The 18,827-nt window shown below is 49.8% G+C and overlaps 1 protein-coding gene across 4 annotated transcripts in view; it reads left to right on the forward strand.

The window, feature by feature from the left end:
• Positions 1-18,827, forward strand: part of hth (Meis homeobox homothorax) — a 369,843-nt gene that overhangs the window by 100,978 nt on the left and 250,038 nt on the right. For all 4 annotated transcript variants that reach the window (XM_050180825.3, XM_072289362.1, XM_050180826.3 and 1 more), the window contains exon 7: positions 12,058-12,177. In XM_050180825.3, coding sequence (XP_050036782.1) covers positions 12,058-12,177 — 120 coding nt within the window. The remainder of the gene's footprint in view (positions 1-12,057; positions 12,178-18,827) is intronic.

Consider the following 18,827-nt stretch of genomic DNA (forward strand, 5'->3'; position numbering starts at 1 on the left):
CTGCGAAAAAAATAATAAATTAGGCTAGGTCAGCCTGGACATGACGCCGTAGCCACGTGTTTTGTTCCCCAACAATGGCCCGAAACGGTATTTCCAGCATGTGAGTCCCGAACGCGATAATGATGTCATTCCTAGCCACTCCTTTAAAACACGGCTACTCACACTGCATTTTCTTAGAGCTGAGCGAATGTTGATTGTGACAGATTGTTTGATTGATTCATGGCGCTTAACGTTCCAAGGGCTACAAGTGGCTACAAGTGTTCGTAGTAACTGCAAGAACCATTACGTGCATCAAGATCACACGAATTGAGAGCAGTTCTTGGACGCTCCCTCCCTTATTGAGAGAGGTATATATACACCACACCAACTGTCCCCCGCGAAGTAGACTATACTCGTAGGCTGTGGTTTATCGCGAGGACTTTGAGAGCCATTTGTCATCGGGCAGGAAGCACCAGCAGGACCGCCGGCTTTTACTCGCAAAGAGCGCCCGTCTGCCTACCCCACCCTCTTAAAGGTACGAACTACAAGCGGTGCCTTCAGCGCAGCATAACAGCTATCTCGCCTTCCGAACGACCGCTTCTCTTTCTCCTCCATATAGACTGCGTACACCGGGGCGCTAGCGAGTAGGACCGACGACCACTCGGCGAGGAAAAGGTGTTGAAAAATACGGGGCTTCCTTTCGACTCGCCACCTACGTCGAAGGATAGATTAGTGAACAGATAGAGATAGAGAAATGAGGTAATAGATAAATGAAAGGTGGGGGAAGTAAAGAAAACGACGAGGAAAGGAGTCGACTGGAAAAAGAAGGCTCCCCGAAGGCACAGATTTGGAGTGTAAGGGCGTTGGCTAATTAGAAGTCATTACACGCGAAATGCTCTCGTTGCGCGCACGGGATGGATATATGTATATCGGCGGGGATGGGGAGGAGGGGGAGGGGAGGGGGGTGCCCGCGCAGTGGCGCTGTGTGCGAGTTCTCGGCGTCGAAAGGTGGTGGTGCATGGTGGTGGCCGTTGGGTGTCGCTTATGTCGCTTTTTTGTTGTACCGCTCGCGGCTCTGATGTCGTCCGCGGGCTGTTTTACCATCCAGGAAGCAGCGGCCATTTGAGCTCTCAGTAGTACAAGAGGTCTAAGATTGGCGTACGCGGCGGGGGAAGCGTGCGGTGCTTAGTTGAATATATGCGCATTGCACGTGTTCGGGGCGTAATGAAGATAAGTATCGCGGGTGCTGCCGAGGTTTATGCCGGTGATGTTGGGAAGCGGGGGGAGGGGGGGGGGGGGTGTCCTGCTGACGCCGACCGTTTCGTGAGGGCTGAGAGTAAGGGATATATATAATAGGAAGGAGGAGAAATTGGCTGGCGCGTGGTTTGTTTCCGTTCATGTGCGAAAGAAGAGAAAGAGAGGCAGGTGGTAGGATGGCGGTCTACTTTTGTGTGTGTGCGTGCGTGCCTCTGCGTGCGTGCGTGCGTGTGTGTGTGTGTGTGTGTGTGTGTGTGTGTGTGTGTGTGTGTGTGTGTGTGTGTGTGTGTGTGTGTGTGTGTGTGTCGGCGGCCTTGAGAAGTTTTCTGGATTGTCAGGGATATATCGCACCCGACCTATGCGTGTCGTGTCAGCTAGGTGGTCACCAGAGCGTAACGTTCACTTTTAAGGGTTATAAATGAGGGTGCTATGAGTAGAGAGAGAGAGAGAGAGCTCCGCGCTACTCGAGGAAGACAGCACACTATGTATGGCACACACTGTGTGTGTTACGCGTGGAATTGTTGGAGGCGAAAAAAAGTACTTGGCCGGCAGGAGCGTGTCGTTTTAACGACCTCGGCCCGGTGCATGGAAGAATTCGGTAACGAATAGACACGTCACGCGTTATGCAAATCGCGGTTCTTTCACGGGACAGTGACGGGTGCTGTCGCGCTATCGTTATTTCCTTCTTTGTTTCTTTGTCGCGCATTTATAGATTACACCTACTGTTCTTCGTGTCTATATTTCTTGTTCGTCTTATACGTCGTTACTATATTCTACTCGCTTATCCGTCATAACATTTTTGTTCTACCTCTCTCCGTTCATGTCCTTTGTTTTCCTTCAAAAAAATTTCTCGCTCAGTAGGTGAAGCATTTATCCCAGTGGGAGTGACGCAGCTTTCTATTTAGGCACTCATATTTCGAGTATTTCAGCACATAGTCACCCTTCTACTTCAACCGCCGACTGCGCATGCTCCATCACTGCCAGGTAGAACGCGGGTAATGTTATATGCTAAATACTCTGTTATGTTTTGATACGTCGTGTCCCCTAAATAAATTTGTGCTCGCTGGATTCGTGCTGGAGGATCGGTTGTCCGAAACAGATCGGGGGTGACGAGGGGGCAGGAAAGGGGGCAGGTTAGCTCGTTGGCTGTGCAGAGGTCGAGTCCTTCGCGAGTCTACAGATCGCAGTCGTGCCACACCCAGCGTCTCCGAGTCGCTCTTTTTCTCAGCTAACGGCGGCACTCCTGCTTATATTCATCACACTCGATCGTTTTCACGTTATACAGGGCCTCCGAGATCCGGCGAGGGGAGTCTTACAATCTCGGAGGTCCTGTTCCACTTCGCGTAATTTTCCACAAATGCCACCAGAGGGAATTCTGGCGCTGCGACTCGTTCCGCCATGTTGCGAACGACGGTGCAGCAAATTGATTCGTCTGAACTTCGTGGGCCTGTGGCTTCGAACGTTCTTGTGGCGTTATTTATTATGCTTCGTCTTTCTACATATCCAAGCGTCGGCAGTTGTCTAAACACAGTTGTAGACAATTACTCTCTGCCTACACGCTTAAAACATCACGAATTGTTGCATTTCAGATGCGCTACGTTTCGTTTGGTGCGGTCGATTTGCAAGCTCGCAAAGTCGTTTGAACCCAGAAGGACAAGGTTTAGGGCAAAGCCACGTTTGCTACCCAAACCGCCGTGCTTGCAGACCCCGTGGAAGACCTTTGGCTATAGTCAACTTTTTTGAAGGAAAGTCTATACGGCTCTCAATAGCCTAGTTGGAAAACACGGAACGACTGCTGGCGGCGACGTCTTTCCTTCCTTCCTTTTATGGCTGGTGGTAGGTGCCTCTGTAACGTCTCTGCCTCGAGACGTGATTGCCGCCGATTTCCATGATGCTAATGCCCGCGCGCGCGCGCGCCCATGTCGTATCGGACATCACGTCTTCATTAGCGATTCGTCGGCCGTGTACGCGCATATACATGCACACGTGCTGCGCCAGCCCTTCGTTTCCTTGTCCCTCTGCGAGGTTGCGCATTGCTGACGTGTCTCTTTCCTCGACTCCGGTCAGGGAGCGGTGCAGTTGTGTAATGGGAACATGCGGCAACGAGTTCCATCTCCTTGTCGTTGATGCGCTGAGCGTATAACGTGGTGGGCGCTGTCCTCTTTATGGCATTCCGTTAGAACTCATTTTGGGGAATTTCTTTTCTTCTCTGCTTCGTTTTTCTTGTATGTTTGTTTGTTCTGTGTTTGTTCTTGTGCGTTCTTGTTTGTTTTCGCGTTTGCTTCGCGTCGTTTTGCGTGTGTTCTTCGTGGCGATCGAAATTGGCGCCGGTGGTGACAGGCGCGTTCCCACGACGTTGGCGCCGGAGGGTTGAGGTGCGTTCCCTTTACGGCCGTTGAAAGCGCGCATACCGCATGTGGGACGTATTGGCCAAAGTGTTTGCTCTTGAATGCGTGAGCTTGCAGTGGATGGCGCACACTTTCCGATGTTAAAATCTAGATTCATTCATTCATTCATTCTGTGGGTAGTGCATAAGACGTTGTGGGTCGGGTGTAGACATTGCGGGTCACTAACAAGTGACTATCCAAAAAAGAAGTGACCGTTCAAAGACGCAAGTTTTCCTCCTCCCCCATTGAGGGTAGGGAAGAGTCAGCTACGCGTTCCGCTAGGGAAAACAGTTTCTGGCCGGACGAAGACAAGAAGTTCGTTTGTTCAAAACGTTGGGCTCCCGCGACTTTCGTTTGTTCGACCACCGTTCATCACTAACGAGTTTAGTAGAGCCGATGAATTGAGCTAGATGGTTGCGGCTGTTCATGGATGGGGGCAGTGTAAGGGCCCAAAGCGAAAAAAAAAAGGGCAGGGGGGATTGAGGACGCCATGTTTGTAGTCTTGCTTTCTTGGTCTTCGCTTGCCCTGCACCTAATCGCGAACACTACGCTAACACGTGACTGGTGCGTCTTGCCCTTATGACGAAACTGCGATTTCTTCTTTTGCGACAGCTGTCGGGGGTATACCGCGGGCAGGCCCCCGGCCCATTCGGCGCGATGTCGCCCGTCGCATAACGAGAGTCCAGAGACGTTGATCAGCTGTGTGTGCACAAGCCCGACAAGGATATGTAAAGACGGGGGGGTGCCGTGCGCGCATACGTACCGCACGTATCACTCATCCGGGTGTCGCCGTGTCGTGTCGCGCCTGTAGGACGTGCCGCTGAGGCCAAATATTGTCGCAGCGACATCGCTGACCTTCTTGTGACTCTCTCTCTCTCTCTCTCTGAGAGAAAGTACGTGTGCTTGGATTGTATGCACACGCTGCGACAAGCCTTTCCCGCGGCTCGTCACGCGAACTCTGCGTGCGATGGCTGGCGCTCTTGTGTGCATATAGTTTCCAAACCCGCAGTTCGCAGCGCGTCGTTCGGCTGGGCACTGACGACTTGAGAGCGCGCGAGTTTTGTTTTATCAGCGGATCCTTAAACACACATACACACAATCTCAGAGGTGGCGTCGCTTGTTACCCCTCGAAGCGTGGCCTCAGAGATCACCGGCGCTAAACTACCGCGCGCGCGACTCGTATACGCCCATCTCAGAGGCTATGTTGCACGTCCTGCCGTTCGCCTGCTCAATGGCGCGGCCGAAAAGTTTTTCATTCTCTCCGCTCGCTAGAAGGCGAGGTCACGGGTTCGACTGTATATATAAACCATTCTGTACATAAACCACTTTCTTTTTTCGACACGCACGTCGAAGTCAAGCCCTGCTTTGAATATGTTGTCCGGGCCTCTGTAAAGCTGCAGACCGCAGCTTTTAGCACTGTCAACTTCCAAACTTGTTTTGGAAATAAAGAATTTGAATTTGACTTGTTCGTTCCGGACTAGTTATCCCTATTTGTCCGTGTACTTTTTTTTTGTCTTCTTGCTTATACATACTCGACAGAACGGTCGAAAACAAATCGCGTGCTGAAATGTGTACATCGCCGTCAGTCGACGGGATATTTTACCGCTGTTAAAATGCGAGGCATGCCCAGGGAAACGTACGCCTAAGCAGAGGAACACGGACGTGAGGTGCTCGCGTGCGGTCTCGAAACAGGAGCTGCGCAAGCCAACTCAACGATCGGCGAAGCCGAGCTTGCGAAAAAAGATGACCGAGGGCTTGTAAACAGAGTCGTTAAAATCGCGTACGCGCAGTCTTTCAGCCTACCGTTGGCTGCTAGTATTAGAACATATGCAAAACGAAGAAGATACGCGACGCGATGAACGATGGGACGAGCTCGTATCGAAACACACCGTCTCGTGTCTGCGCGCGTCCTTCAAAAATAAGCTGCAGTAAAGAAAGGTTGTCAGTCGTACATGCATAAAAGCAGGACGCCTTCATAACGAAGCGTTGGGGGGCCTCCGAGATCATTCGTTATACGGGTCACTTTGTTTCAAACGGTAGCGCACCGCACAGTTCACAATAGAACGGCGACGGAATTATTCTTTCGTTACACAGGTCATTTCGTTGTACTCCGTTTCGTACATAGCAGGCGACGCTACGAAGACTAGAGATACTTCTCCCACTGCATGCATCCGCGACCAAAAAGTAGTGCGTCGTCCCCCCCCCCCCCCCCCCCCCCCCCAAAAAAAAAAGGAATGATATGTACGCGTCGCCTAATTGTTTACATATTCGCCTAATTGCTTGCATAATTCGCCGTAAAATTGAGCTCCACGCGTTTGTGTCTCGAACTGTGCCGAAATTTGTCGCCGGCACCGCCGCGGTGGCCGCAGCACACCGCTTGCAGTCGCGGCAATAACGTAGTGCGCCGCATACGCTGGAAGCGCGGAGGTGCACGATTTGACGTAACCTTGTGTGAACAAGTATTAGTTGTAACGTCTGGAGTCTAGTGCTCTAGAAAGGTGGTCGTAAATAAAAAAAAAAAAAGCAACTGCGCCGTGAAACGCGCGGAGTGACACTTCTATGGCTGCACTACTTTGCGTAGCCTCCGCATCGGCCCAGTGCAATGTCGGCCCAGTACACAGTGTGAAATAATTTACAGCCTCAAAAGTGAATAAGGATCTAAATCCGTCTATAACCCGCACTCGAGACTTTTGGAGCAGAAAATGTCACTATAGGGGGAAACATTCATTCCCACAATAAAGGGCACTGCTCACAACATGGGTGCTGGCCACTCTACATAAGGATCAGCATAAGGATCAGCTGACCAGGGAAATAGTCGAGGCTTTTCACATTCACAAGAGCGGAGAGGTTTGTATCAGTCAGCCATCTGGTCTTCTGAGCCATGGTGAGGTTGCCTTTTTGGAAGAACGCTAGGAAAAAGAGGGAAAGAATGTGTAATAAAAAAATTTTCATTACGGGTGCAACAATAGGATAGGATTGCACACCATGATAGATAGCTTGCCCATCTTTGACGCCCGAGTATGCGCGGGCAAATTAATTTGAAAAATGCTTTTAATCTTGCCTCACCTTTCTTTGACGTCTGATGGTGCGCAAAGTATGTGGTCTGAAATGAAACATTGCGAGGGCAGCGAGCGTCGTGCATTCTTGTGTGCCTTCGCCTTGTCAGTGCGCTGCTTCACCGCCAAGGAAGGATGATACTGCGACAGTGATTCATAAAATATGTCGTCCGTAATCCGTCCTTCGTAAGTCTTCAGCTTGATCGCTGTTCATTTTCACACATTTTACGTACGATCTCGCGAATTGTCTCGGGCCCTTTTTTCTCGGCTTCGGTTTTGTTGACGCGTAAAGTTCCCTCCCGTAGTGCCTACCTTTCCTCCCTGCCTACTGAGCACGAAACGGAGCGTACGCGCGCTGGTCTGCGGTGAGAGTGGGCCGGTTTAATTTACCGGGCGAAATTCGCCCAGTGTGCATTTATGCCCCGGTGAGATGCCGTGCCCCGCCGGAGCCATCGTCGCGGTGTGAGGCATTTAGCTTCGCTAGCGGCCATTGCGCATAAACACGTATAGGTGTCTGCGTCACGTTTTCATACTTAGTGGTTCTTTGCATCCCGATGAAGCGAGGTCTCCGACATTGCGAAACATGTGGTTAGCGGCAATTTTCTTTTTCTTAGTTCCTTCCGTAACCTTGCTTCTTTATCTTTCATCGCTTTCTCATTCATTCGTTATTTCTTTCTTTTTTTTTTTTCTTGTCGTTCATTCCTTCTTTGTTCGCTCAGTTGCTCATTACGTTCGTCCCCTTTTCCCTGGCCTTTTTACGCTTGGTTTGTCGTTTCGTTTTTCGTGTTCACTTCATAAGAGGGCATTGCTCTCCCTCTGGGACCACTATTTAACTTCGCCGTATAATTTTTTTTAGGATTGGGCGAAGACGTTAAACGACTTGCTACACACAGGGTTTGCATGTTATGGCACGCGCCATCGTCGGCTCACTCACTCACTCACTCACTCACTCACTCACTCACTCACTCACTCACTCACTCACTCACTCACTCACTCACTCACTCACTCACTCACTCACTCACTCACTCACTCACTCACTCACTCACTCACTCACTCACTCACTCTCACTCACTCACTCACTCACTCACTCTCACTCACTCACTCACTCTTCATGAGAAACCATTGAAAACTCCCCTTGCTCAAGAGTTGAGATGAGCTTTCTTCACAGTCATGTGATGCACTTTTGATAACCCTTGGACCCAAGTTCAACTCCCAGAAAGGCATGCCCGGCTCTAGGCATTGGAGTGAATATTGCAGTTTATGAAATTCATTTTTGAAGTGTCGTTTTTCTTTTTCTTTTTCGGACGGTATTATTTATTACTGCTCAAAAATAAGAGAGAGAGAGAGAGAGAGAGAGAGAGAGAGAGAGAGAGAGAGAGAGAGAGAGAAAAGAAGCTGGTGGAGGCCGATCGTCACATGTTATGTGAAACCCGCTTATTTCTGCCACTTTTGCTATTTCCTTTCCTCCACGATAGTTGAGCGCAGATAAATAAATAAGAAAATGAGCGGAATAGCCGATTTAGGAAGAAAGAAAGATTAAGAAAAACATAGCAGCGACAAGAAAGAGAGAGAAACAGAGCTCAGAATCGGTATGTGGTCTACGACCAGAGACATTACGGTTTGTTTTTAGTTCACCCAATGATGCGTGCTTCGTATATATATATATATATATATATATATATATATATATATATTATTTTATTTCTTGGAGGGGAGATTGCATGGTGCTGTTTAATATATCCCAGGCTCTGCAAGTCTGCTTTATACATAATGGAACGGCGCTGAATTTTTTAGACAGCTCCTCCGGGTGACGGGGGGGCCCTCCTCGGGAAAATAAAAGCGGAGTCTTTTCCACGCGCTTTCGCTCTTTCTTCTTTTTTTCTCTCTCTCTCTCCCGGACGAAATAAAAACGCACAAGGCGGAAAAAAGAAAATGAATCTGAAAAGGATGAAAAATGGGTTTCGCCGTTCGTTTCTATGCACCCCCCCCCCCCCTTTCCCCCGGGCTCCCTTACTTTAGTGCTGAATGCTTTAATGGAAATATATGCGCTCTCCCCTCCAGCATCGTCTTCGTCGATTATACTTTTGCGCGGCCTGTTTTCTTCCGGCGCGGTCCCGTGATCCAGATACTGAAGTTCGGTTCTCGGAAACTCCTCTTCTGGCGCAGGAGTCGGTGTCGTTGTAGCGCATGGGGGTACGGCGTTGAACCACTAGGCGTGTTTGACGTTTCGCGAGTGCGTGGAGGCCGTCCAGTCTATGCCTTAGCGAGAGACATGAAGTTTTGTCTGTTTTGATAAGTATACTGTAAGAGTATAGTACCATGCCGCTCTTCCAAGAGCCATTCGCCTTTGGAACAATCTTCCTAAGGCCATCGCTTATGAGAGTGACCAGGCAAAATTCAGGCATCTTCTAGCAACGCATTCCTCAACCTCTCCATAACCGAACGTGTTATCTTCTTGAGTTTCCCGTTATTATTGTGCTACTACCCCGTAAATACTGTTTTATTATAGCCATATATTGTTCCGCTCGCTTTGTAATTCTATTGGTTATATTTTACTGTGTGAAAATTCGTTGTTCACTGACCTCTCGCGTTCAAAAGCATTCCGTTTGTCTTTTGTACAGCATTTAACAGCACATTACAGCATGTTATAGCGCATTTCTTACACTGTATTTTTTGTATATGTATTCACATATGTGTTCTAATTATTGTATAATCTTTGAGTATACTCCCCCCTCCCCCTTACACAATGCCTCCATGGGCCTGTAAGGTATCTTTAAATAAATAAATAAATGAATAAATAAATAAGCGTAACCTTCAAGCGCGAACAGTTCTGGAACAACTCCAGCGCGTTGTTCCGTTTGCAAGTTTACCTTTAATTACATAGCACACGCACGCATACACGTGTATGTGTGATTGTCTCGCAGTAAATACGTGCCCATGCAGCGCATGTAAGGTCCCAGTGTTATGCGTAAGACGTACACATATTCTACGCATGCCGTGCGCATATAATTGCCTATACTGGGCACTATACGCCAAGTACAAGCATATACACACATTTCGTACAGTCGCTACTTTTGCCGCAGACCTGCTGTTCTCCTTCGGTGAGTGCTTCGGGCATGTGCCTGTTGTACGCGGAATGACCGTAATAGATATTCGTAGCCTTTCTGTTCACGTACTTACGCATACAGCGTATACACTACACACCGTACACATATCGCTACGTTTGCGCAGGTGGCCGTATTTCGCTTCTGCCCTGAGTATTCTTACGCAGTAATAACCGCATTTTAAGAATCGACCTGTGTATACAGCCAGCGGGCGCATATACACGCGGACCGTTATGCCGACAAAATGGCTTAAAATATCGGATCATCGTAAACAAAATACGCCTCGACGCGTCGTTCGCTTTCGGCGTCGGCCTCTTGGCAAATCTAATTTAACGTTGCACTTTGCAATCGCGTACCCTGCGGCGGAAATGTTTTTTGAAAGAAGCTGGCCGGGCGTCCTCCGCATAACCCGGGCCGGCCCGACTCCATTAAATTTAGGCTCTCTCCCTAAGCAATTACGGCGGGCCGGTCGGCTGCGGAACACACACACACACAAAATACGTGTTGCAAGCGTTGCTCTTGAAACGAAACTATAATGTTGCTATAGTGGAGTGGCTCTCTGCGAAGGGAGGTAATTCAATTGCTTTCTTTCGTTGTTGTTGTACGCCGACGACGTCGCCGAAAATGAGTTTGGACGTCCGGCTGTGCGTTGTTTTCAGCACGGCGCGTCCTACATCCTTGCGCGTGCCTACATGTTCAACGTCGCGAGCGTTTAAAAGGAACCGTCAGTGCGCATTTACGGCAGGGGGGCGTGGCTTCACGCAGCGTCGACGATGTACATGTGGCCGCAGGGGGGTCTGTGTACACGGCGTCCGATGGACTGGAGGAACGGTCCACCTGCGTCGTTTTCAATTAGCGTTTCGTTGTAGTCGTTTCTTTCTTTTTTTTTGTTTTTCTTTAAGTGTATGCGTGTGTATGTGTTTACTTTTGATAGGAAACGTCATTCAGGTTGAATTACGTCCTATCTCGGAACTCGTAATAGGGTATACCGGACTATGCGCCTTAGTTGTACTTTGTATCTCTTTTTGTTTTAATTCTGAACGCATGCCGGGAGTGCTTTGTGTAATAAGCCTTACAATGCCCCGCCATTCTCCGTAGGCGTTTTTTTTTTATACCTGCTGCTTCTCTTCTCGCAGTTTTGGAAAAGTTCATTTTTATTAGATCGCACGTGAGAGCGTTGTTCTCTCCTTTCAAATATGGATTTCTTGATGACGCGCAGCTGACATGCGTGACAAATCCCAATTTCTCGATGGTTCTTTAAAACGGTTCACTCGTTAACCTCCTAATTATTCACTTTTGAGCGGATGTCGTCTGATACCATAACTGCGCCCACGGTATTGTAAACGGGGGGTCCTACAAGTTTACCAGTTTTCTTGTTTAGGCTGGGCTGGTTCGGTAGCAATTGCTTGCGCGGTGTCGTAGGAGTTCACCGCATCGATCCTCGGCACTGCAATGGCGCTGGGTGACTGCTCCTCACCTGTGGTGTTATTTCGAACACTCGAATCCCGCCATATTGTTTTCGCCCATATATTCGCCCACGGGGGCTGCCGCGGCCTCTCTGATTGGCTCAGACCTCCAAAATGGCGGAATAGGGAGTGTCCAAATCCGCGCCGCTCCAGAGACTGCGCCCTCTGGGTAGCGGGCGCCGATCTCGAAGGCTACGCTTTTGCCTGCTGCATGCGGCGGAAGCTATTGCGAGAGTCTGGAAACGCGTCATAGACGTCATGGCTTTGGACACCACCTATTTGATGGTGCCCAGAATAGTGACCCAGCACCTTCGTGATTCAAGGACTAGTGCACCTGGTTTAAGCGTGCAACCATGGGGCGTCTTATGGAAACGAGTGAATGAACGCGTATTCGTAGTCAAATTTCTTTTTCCCAATGCGCATCCATGTGTTAGTGACCCCTATGCTTTACAGAGCTATGAATGTATAGCGATGTAATTTACATGTTGTGTGGGTTATGCGTAGTTTCTTATTGATATTTTATTTCTTTTGTCATGCTACCACTCCGACTATGCGGTGCTCGCCCAACCTTGCGCACTGTATTTGTCAAATGTCCGATGCACCGTTTTTATCAAGGCACATTTTGACTTCTTTTTTTTTTTTTACTGCTCCTCGCAGGAACGGATCTTGAAATCGGTTCGTTTAATCCATCATGACGATAATTACGGTGATCTGGTATTGTGCTCGACCGTCTCTCATGTCTCGTATGTACTGCCCCCCTTACTTCGCACATGTTTCACGCGCTTGCCGTACGTTTCTTCTCGTGCAGGGATACGGCATGGAGGACATCGAACCTGGCCCCGGAGACGACAGTGTCGTCGACGGTCACAGTCCGTTCCGACGTGCGGTCGGCGGCGGTGCGTGGCAGTTCCCCAAGTTCAGCAACTCGGTCAGTCTCGCTGCCTCGCTGTTCACTGCATATACGTGCACTTATATACACTTGCGTATATACGTAAGCGTACGTAAGCGTATATACGTAAGTGTGCGTAAGATCATATACGTACACTTACGTATCTACATTTACTTATATACGTAAGCGTATGTAAGTGTTCGTAAGTGTATATACGTACACTTACGTATATACGTAAGCGTGCGTAAGTGTATATACGTACACTTACGTACATACGTAAGTGTGCGTATGTGCATATACCTACACTTATATACGTATACTACTTGGAGATGCATGTTTATTGCAAAAAGAAAGGAGAAACGAAGTACTTTTCAAATTTCGTTACTTCTCTTGTGTGTGTGTGCGTTTTTTTTTTTCCCTTCCACTGAGCGCTGCAGTGAAACTGTGACTATATAGAAAGCTGCATAACTCTACTCGCGAAAACGTCTCTTAGGCATGCACCACGTTATGGCGTCGAGGCGACAGTGGGGACCGGTGCTATTTTCGGAGGCCACAACTCCGGAGCGAGGCTCGACTTTTTTCTCTCTCTCTCTCTCTCTCTCTCTGTCAATCTCGGCTAACACACATCGCCATCCACGCGCGCGTGTTCGATCGTTCACGACGTCACGCCTAACATTTCCTTTTTCTTCTTCGCGCCGTTAATTTCGTTCTGTTCACGCATGTCGTCCTCGAATGTTGTTTCTTCCGTATGTGCAGTATGTGCGGTCTCGTCCACATCCTTTCAGTCTCGCCTTTCGTTTGTCGACTTCAGTGACACGTACCTGCACCACTAGCCTGCGGGAGGTCCCGCATGATACGACCACACAAGAAGCGCGCTTATATAGTAATTTCGACGTGTACTACGTATTATATACGTCCCCCCCCTCCCCCCCCCCCCACTTGCGAGTCCCAGCAAAACTGGCACAGCAGTGGCGAGAGAGAGGCGCATTGTGTCGAAGCCGTCGCAACAACGCTACTGACTGTGACGCGGCATCCCACAGCGCGTGGGTTTAGTAATTACAGACGAACTAGACGCGTTCGCTTACCGGTCGCGCGAGTCGCGAAACAAGGGGCCTTCGTTAGTTCCTAATCACTTCGGGGTGCCTCTCCCACCCTTTACCCTCGCGGAAAAATCCTCTTAGCAAGCCACTTTGCTACACCCCGGCATCCGTGTAGTTAGTCCCACCTCCGTGGTACTTCGAGCGATGTTTGTTTTCTCAAGCCCCCCCCCCTCTCGAAAACGTCGGCCAAGTGCGCGGCCCGGGCCCCACGACGCCGGAACGGAACGAACAACAAACAAAGGCGGCCAAACGCACTTCCGCATATTGCGGACATTGCCTGTGGGTTCCGGCAGCTGCTGCTGCGGTGTGGTTCTCGTTCCCGGCTGACTTATTTGCTCGAGGTTCTTTTTCCCCGCTTTATTCGTCTTTTTATTATTATTCTTCTCCAGTGCCCGAATTAGTACTGGCAGTCTTAAAGACGCGCTCGAAGGGAACATATATAGTTAAGCTGCGTTAGTAGACCACATTTCGGGCGTTGCGAATAAGCCAGTTATACCTTTCATAGTGCTGTAGCTTGCAACGCCATGGCGTGCCTCCTGAATCCCTCACGTGACGTCACCGACGCCATGATTGCGCCCACAGTGCCACTGCAAAAGAAGAAAAAAAATAAAAGAAAGAAAATCGGGTTGGATAGCAGTTTCGGCCAGTTTTTGATTTGTATGACTTTATGGCGACCGCCGTGACGTCAGCGCGAAGCTCCTGAAAAAGTCACGTGACGTCGCGAGTGTTTCGTTTTATTCGTAGGCAGGGCCAGTATTTGCAAAACTTTTTTTTAAGTGCTATTTGCTATTGGCTTTTGTACGCCATTGTGATTGGTTGCTATTTGCTCTCACGAACACTCCTATAGCACAAGTGCATTTTTCGTGAACACGGGCCCAGAACCACCCGGGAAAGCGCGCAGCTTTTGTGTGGTTCCACAGTTGACGACATTTTCGTGGCGTCCGCGGTGACGACGTTAGGTGACGTGCCCTTCTGCACCTAGATTAAGGCGGTTGGCAAAGAGAACAAAAGGGCCTTTAAAATAGAAGTCGCGCGCACAATTGAAACAAACTCCCTGCGAAATCTCCTGTCCCACCGTCTTCCCTTTCCTTCTCTCCCAGCCCGTTCGCTGTTTCCAACCCTAAATTACTTGCACGCGTTCAGCTTTGAAGCAGGTATGCAGAGCGTCCAATCAGGCTGCTAGTACAGTGGCTTTGCTCGGTCTCGCAAGCGCTGGGCCTTGTCACCCGCTTGGCACCGTTCTTTCATCTTCTTTTCTGGTTCTGTTTGCTGTTTTTTTAATTATTATTATTTGTCTGACGCTGCGCCAGGCACCTTGCTTGACTCCGCTTCCTCAGTGCACTTGCATGTGTGAGTGACAGGCGCGTCGAGGGGTAAACAAAGGCTTTTCTTGTCCACGTGCCTCCCCGCACCCCTCTCTCTCAAGACCGGTGTTTGCTGCACCGTGAAAGGGGATGCAATTGGTGTTGGGGTGGAATGAGGGACGGTGGCGGAGAGGGGGGGGGGGCGAATTTTTTCGCTCGACGCGGCGCATCCTAAACTTGCGCAAGGATTGCCGCGTGACAGCTCCCTGGGGGGAAGGGGGGGGAGGGGGGCGTTTGCCGAAAACAATGCTCGCTTCCCCCGCCCGAAGGACGCCTTTTTTGTTCGTCTTGTTAACGGAATTAGCCTTCGCAAAAGTGCTGACGTGGTTTGGAAGGTGTAAGCAACGCCTCGTGTGACGGGGACATGTCGGGCTTGTGTTTCTATGTTGCCGGGGTTTAAAACACTTCCGTTAATTAGACTGTGAGGTGAGAATCAGTGTCTGATCTCGGAACTCGGAAGGTAACAATGTAAGAGGCAAAAAAGAAAAGTGTTATCGGCATTCAGGTGTTCAGATCGGAGAGGGAGAGATTTGATAACAGGGAAAATCTCAGAGGTTGGGCCCGTAATAATGTCTCCTACGCTTTTGCCCAGAGTGGAGTCAAACGCAGAGTATTTCAAAGGGAAAGGTGAAGAATGGCCACAATAACGATTAGGAAATAGAACATACTGTGCATGAGCAAAAAGAAAGAAAAAGAAACAAAATGGTAGCTCGTCTTACAGTCGCACATCAAGTCCGCCGTCTGTCATTAACAACAAAGCTAAAACAGCATTTTACGTGCTGTTTCAGTAGGAAATAGATCATTGCGACAGAAGGAACGGTGCTAGCGAGGCGCGTCATCAAGGCGTCCTGGCTCTCCGAAGAACGATGCCGATCCGAAGTCGCAATGTACCGTCATGGGCGTCTTGCGCTGGAGTTTGAGGTATAGTAGCGGCGCCTGGTGGCGGCACGGGAAACGACATCTGGGTCGTACCAGCTTGGGTCGTATTGAGCCCTGGCTGTGGCGAAGCATGTATCTAGGCTGAGTTTTGCGTCGATTCGCACTTTTTTCTTCCCTGTTGCAAGTGCGAAATGGCTCGTCACTTCTCACAGACCATGCCGACCACGCTGCGAGCTCACCGCAGCCTATAGTTTAACGAAAACGGACTCTCCGTGTGCCGTAATGCTGGGAGCAGAAGGAATCGGTGACGCCGATCCGGAGAGACCTAGCCCAGCCTCGAAAAGGCGCCACCGTCATTACTTCTGCGTCGTGGGCTGCCATGAACAAGAAGGCCTGAATCCCAACATCAGATTCTACCGTTTTCCTTCAAGGCCTCACGAAGTGGAGCGTCGGGCGCGCTGCATACCTGCAGTTCGTCGCGCTGAGTAAGCGAAACTTCGCGCCATGCTGACTGCTTCGCCTGTCTTGAAGCTTGCTTGATTATCTGCGTTCTAAATTTCGGTCTTTTGCACCTACAGTCCCGACAGCAGACCGACATAGCAGCAGGCTTGGCTGGTAATTCACGATTCGAGACCCGGCCACAGCGACAATTAACAATTCGACCGATGCGAAGTGGTGAAGTGACCAGGTGTGTGCAAATGACCACAAATGGCCGGGCTGATTCGGTGACAATTCACTACCCCACTACGAGCAGCACAGGTTAGAGAGTTAAATGTGCTCATACTTGACCTCAGGCCAGCATGTTGAGGCAGCGCAGCAAGATAGTATTGAGTACAGCAGATCGATGTTCGAGCGTTGTCATTAAAAGCTACATCAAGCGAGCAGCGCACAAGCTCGCGCTGCAGCGCGATTCGCACGCACGTGCGAGCTCATATGCATTGCATCAGTTATTACCAGTAACTAAATGAGACAGATGGCCGCTACTACAACGCAGGCTTAACTACTTGTTTAGCGGCATGCAGTCAACAAAGATTGCAGGAGGCCCGCCGTTTCGCGGCATGTCGAAAGACCGCTGCCGTCGCGGCGCGTACGATCGTGCCCTCGAGCAGTTCGTACATCGCGGCGTGTACCGTCGTGTGCTCGAGCAGTTCCGTACACATGTCTGCTTATCGCTGCTGTGGATTCATGTATAGCACGCATTTCCTCGCGTTTGTGCTCCTGAATCTTGCAGCGTGCAAACCTTACCTGAAGTTCCACTTCGTACGCGACTCGCTTCACTTGCGATTGACACCGCGCTAAAACTTCACCACTTAATTCTTGAACGGCGTACAGTTATTCGGCACTGCATAATTTCTTGCCTTTACGCAACGTGCCACCCCTGAAAAAATCTTCGGCGCCCGATATTCGCTGCAGGCCGTGATACAACACAACCGAAAGTGGCGGGTCTATATTGTAAACGTGCTTTCCGAAGCAGACGACCGAGCTTGGTACGACCCATTTTAGGACAGAGGGCGCTATTTAGCACCTTTTTCGCAGCGCCCCCTGGGCAATGCAAGAGCCCCATATGCGTACCACAGCGCAGTAGTGCTAGAGTTCCCTGTAGACAGTACAGTGAGGAACTCTGGCGTAGTCCCCCTGCGAGCCTTCATTAGGCCAACATCGGCCGACGTTGACCCTCACAATGTCTCTCTCTCTCTCTCTCTCTCTGTGTGTGTGTGTGCACGAATCACGCGTACCACAGCGCAGCAGTGCCAGATATCCATCCCTCTAGACAGTATAGTGAGAAACTCTGGCGTAGGCCCACTATGAGCCATCATTAGGACAACGTCGGCCGGCGTTGACCTTTACCACGTCTCTCTCTCTCTCTCTCTGTGCGCGAATCACGTGTTCCTCTTAGCGCCATAGTTAGCCATATCATTCTAGGGCCAACTTTAGCGAGTGTTGGTGTTTGTTGCATCGGTCCATGTCGGTCTAGTATGGCTACATCTTTTCGTGACGTGCTTGTGCTGCCCCCTAGCGGCGCATGCAGCCGCGCCAATGTAGGCACGGCGTGAGCCGACATTGGCACTTGGTCGAATAAGGTTCGCCCCTGCACGGGATCTGTAGTAGCTCTGTAGTTTCCTGTGCTATTCGGGGGCCCACTTTCAGCCTTGACGTTCGACGCGCCGCCTCTCTTCCTACGGGGTGGTGCGCTCGCGAGTCCCTCTCGAATTCCTCCTCCTTCCTGGGTTATACGTCGTATACATGCCATGGGTATCGTCGGCCATCTCCTCCTCCCCATACCGCCTCCTGTTTCACCCTATAAGAGCCCGCGCCTTTCTGGCTTCGATGTGCGTGCGTGCGTGGCTGTGTAAGTGTAGCAGTTCTTCGGGCGTCGGCCGGAAATGGCGCCCGCTCGCGCGACACCGGAAGCCGAAACCGCGGGAACTACTTCCGGTCCTCTGCGACGCTCCCTTAATGCCGTGTTCTATCTCCTCTGCCTTTGTTTTATATACATTTCTTTTTCTTCTTTCCACGCTTCTTCTTCAGCTTTCCCAAGGGATTCCGGAGGTTAAAGGTGACCTACTGGCCTATTTTTCTCTTCGCTCTTTCACTGTCATCCCCCCCCCCGTTTTATTTATCTCCCTCCCCCTCTCTCTTTCGTCTCACCTCCGATGACGCCCCGTACGCAATACTACGGTGCAGGTAGCGCGCGCTACGCGTGATTGACAATCGAAGCAGCTACACCGTACGCTGCAAGAGTAATTGCAGTGCTATAGTTACCTTTTTTTTTTCTTTTGGTGGAGTAACTGCTTGTAGACTATACTGGGCTGCATCTTGAAAGGTTCTTGTATTACTCAGTATGGTCAATACATTAATTCCGAGTGAATGAATGAATGAATGCCGAATGAATGCGTGGTGGTGCACACTTTGCTCGTACCAAGGGTGGGGGGGGGGGGGGTCGTTATGTTCTTACCGAGCGCACGTAGGCATGTACAAGAAGCCTGAAACAAATGTATAGACTATTGTCCATGCCTTATCGATGAAGTGTGGCTATTAAAAAAAAAACAAGAAAGTCGGGAACATATTTTATATATCCGCCGGAACGTATTGAAGTGTCCGGTACATGTTCCTTGAAATTTCTGCATCATCTGGGCAACTCCTGATTTTCGGAATTATGCGGTCACTCCGAGGATTGACTTCGCATCATCGTTATGGACATGGAACAATTTAAAATTGTGGAGATGCCGTCGACACATTTGTGGCCGAATTTTCAATGCCATTACAAATCTATCTATCTATCTATCTATCTATCTATCTATCTATCTATCTATCTATCTATCTATCTATCTATCTATCTATCTAT

The sequence above is a fragment of the Dermacentor andersoni genome, chromosome 7 (assembly GCF_023375885.2).
Source record: "Dermacentor andersoni chromosome 7, qqDerAnde1_hic_scaffold, whole genome shotgun sequence".
NCBI lineage: Eukaryota > Metazoa > Arthropoda > Arachnida > Ixodida > Ixodidae > Dermacentor > Dermacentor andersoni.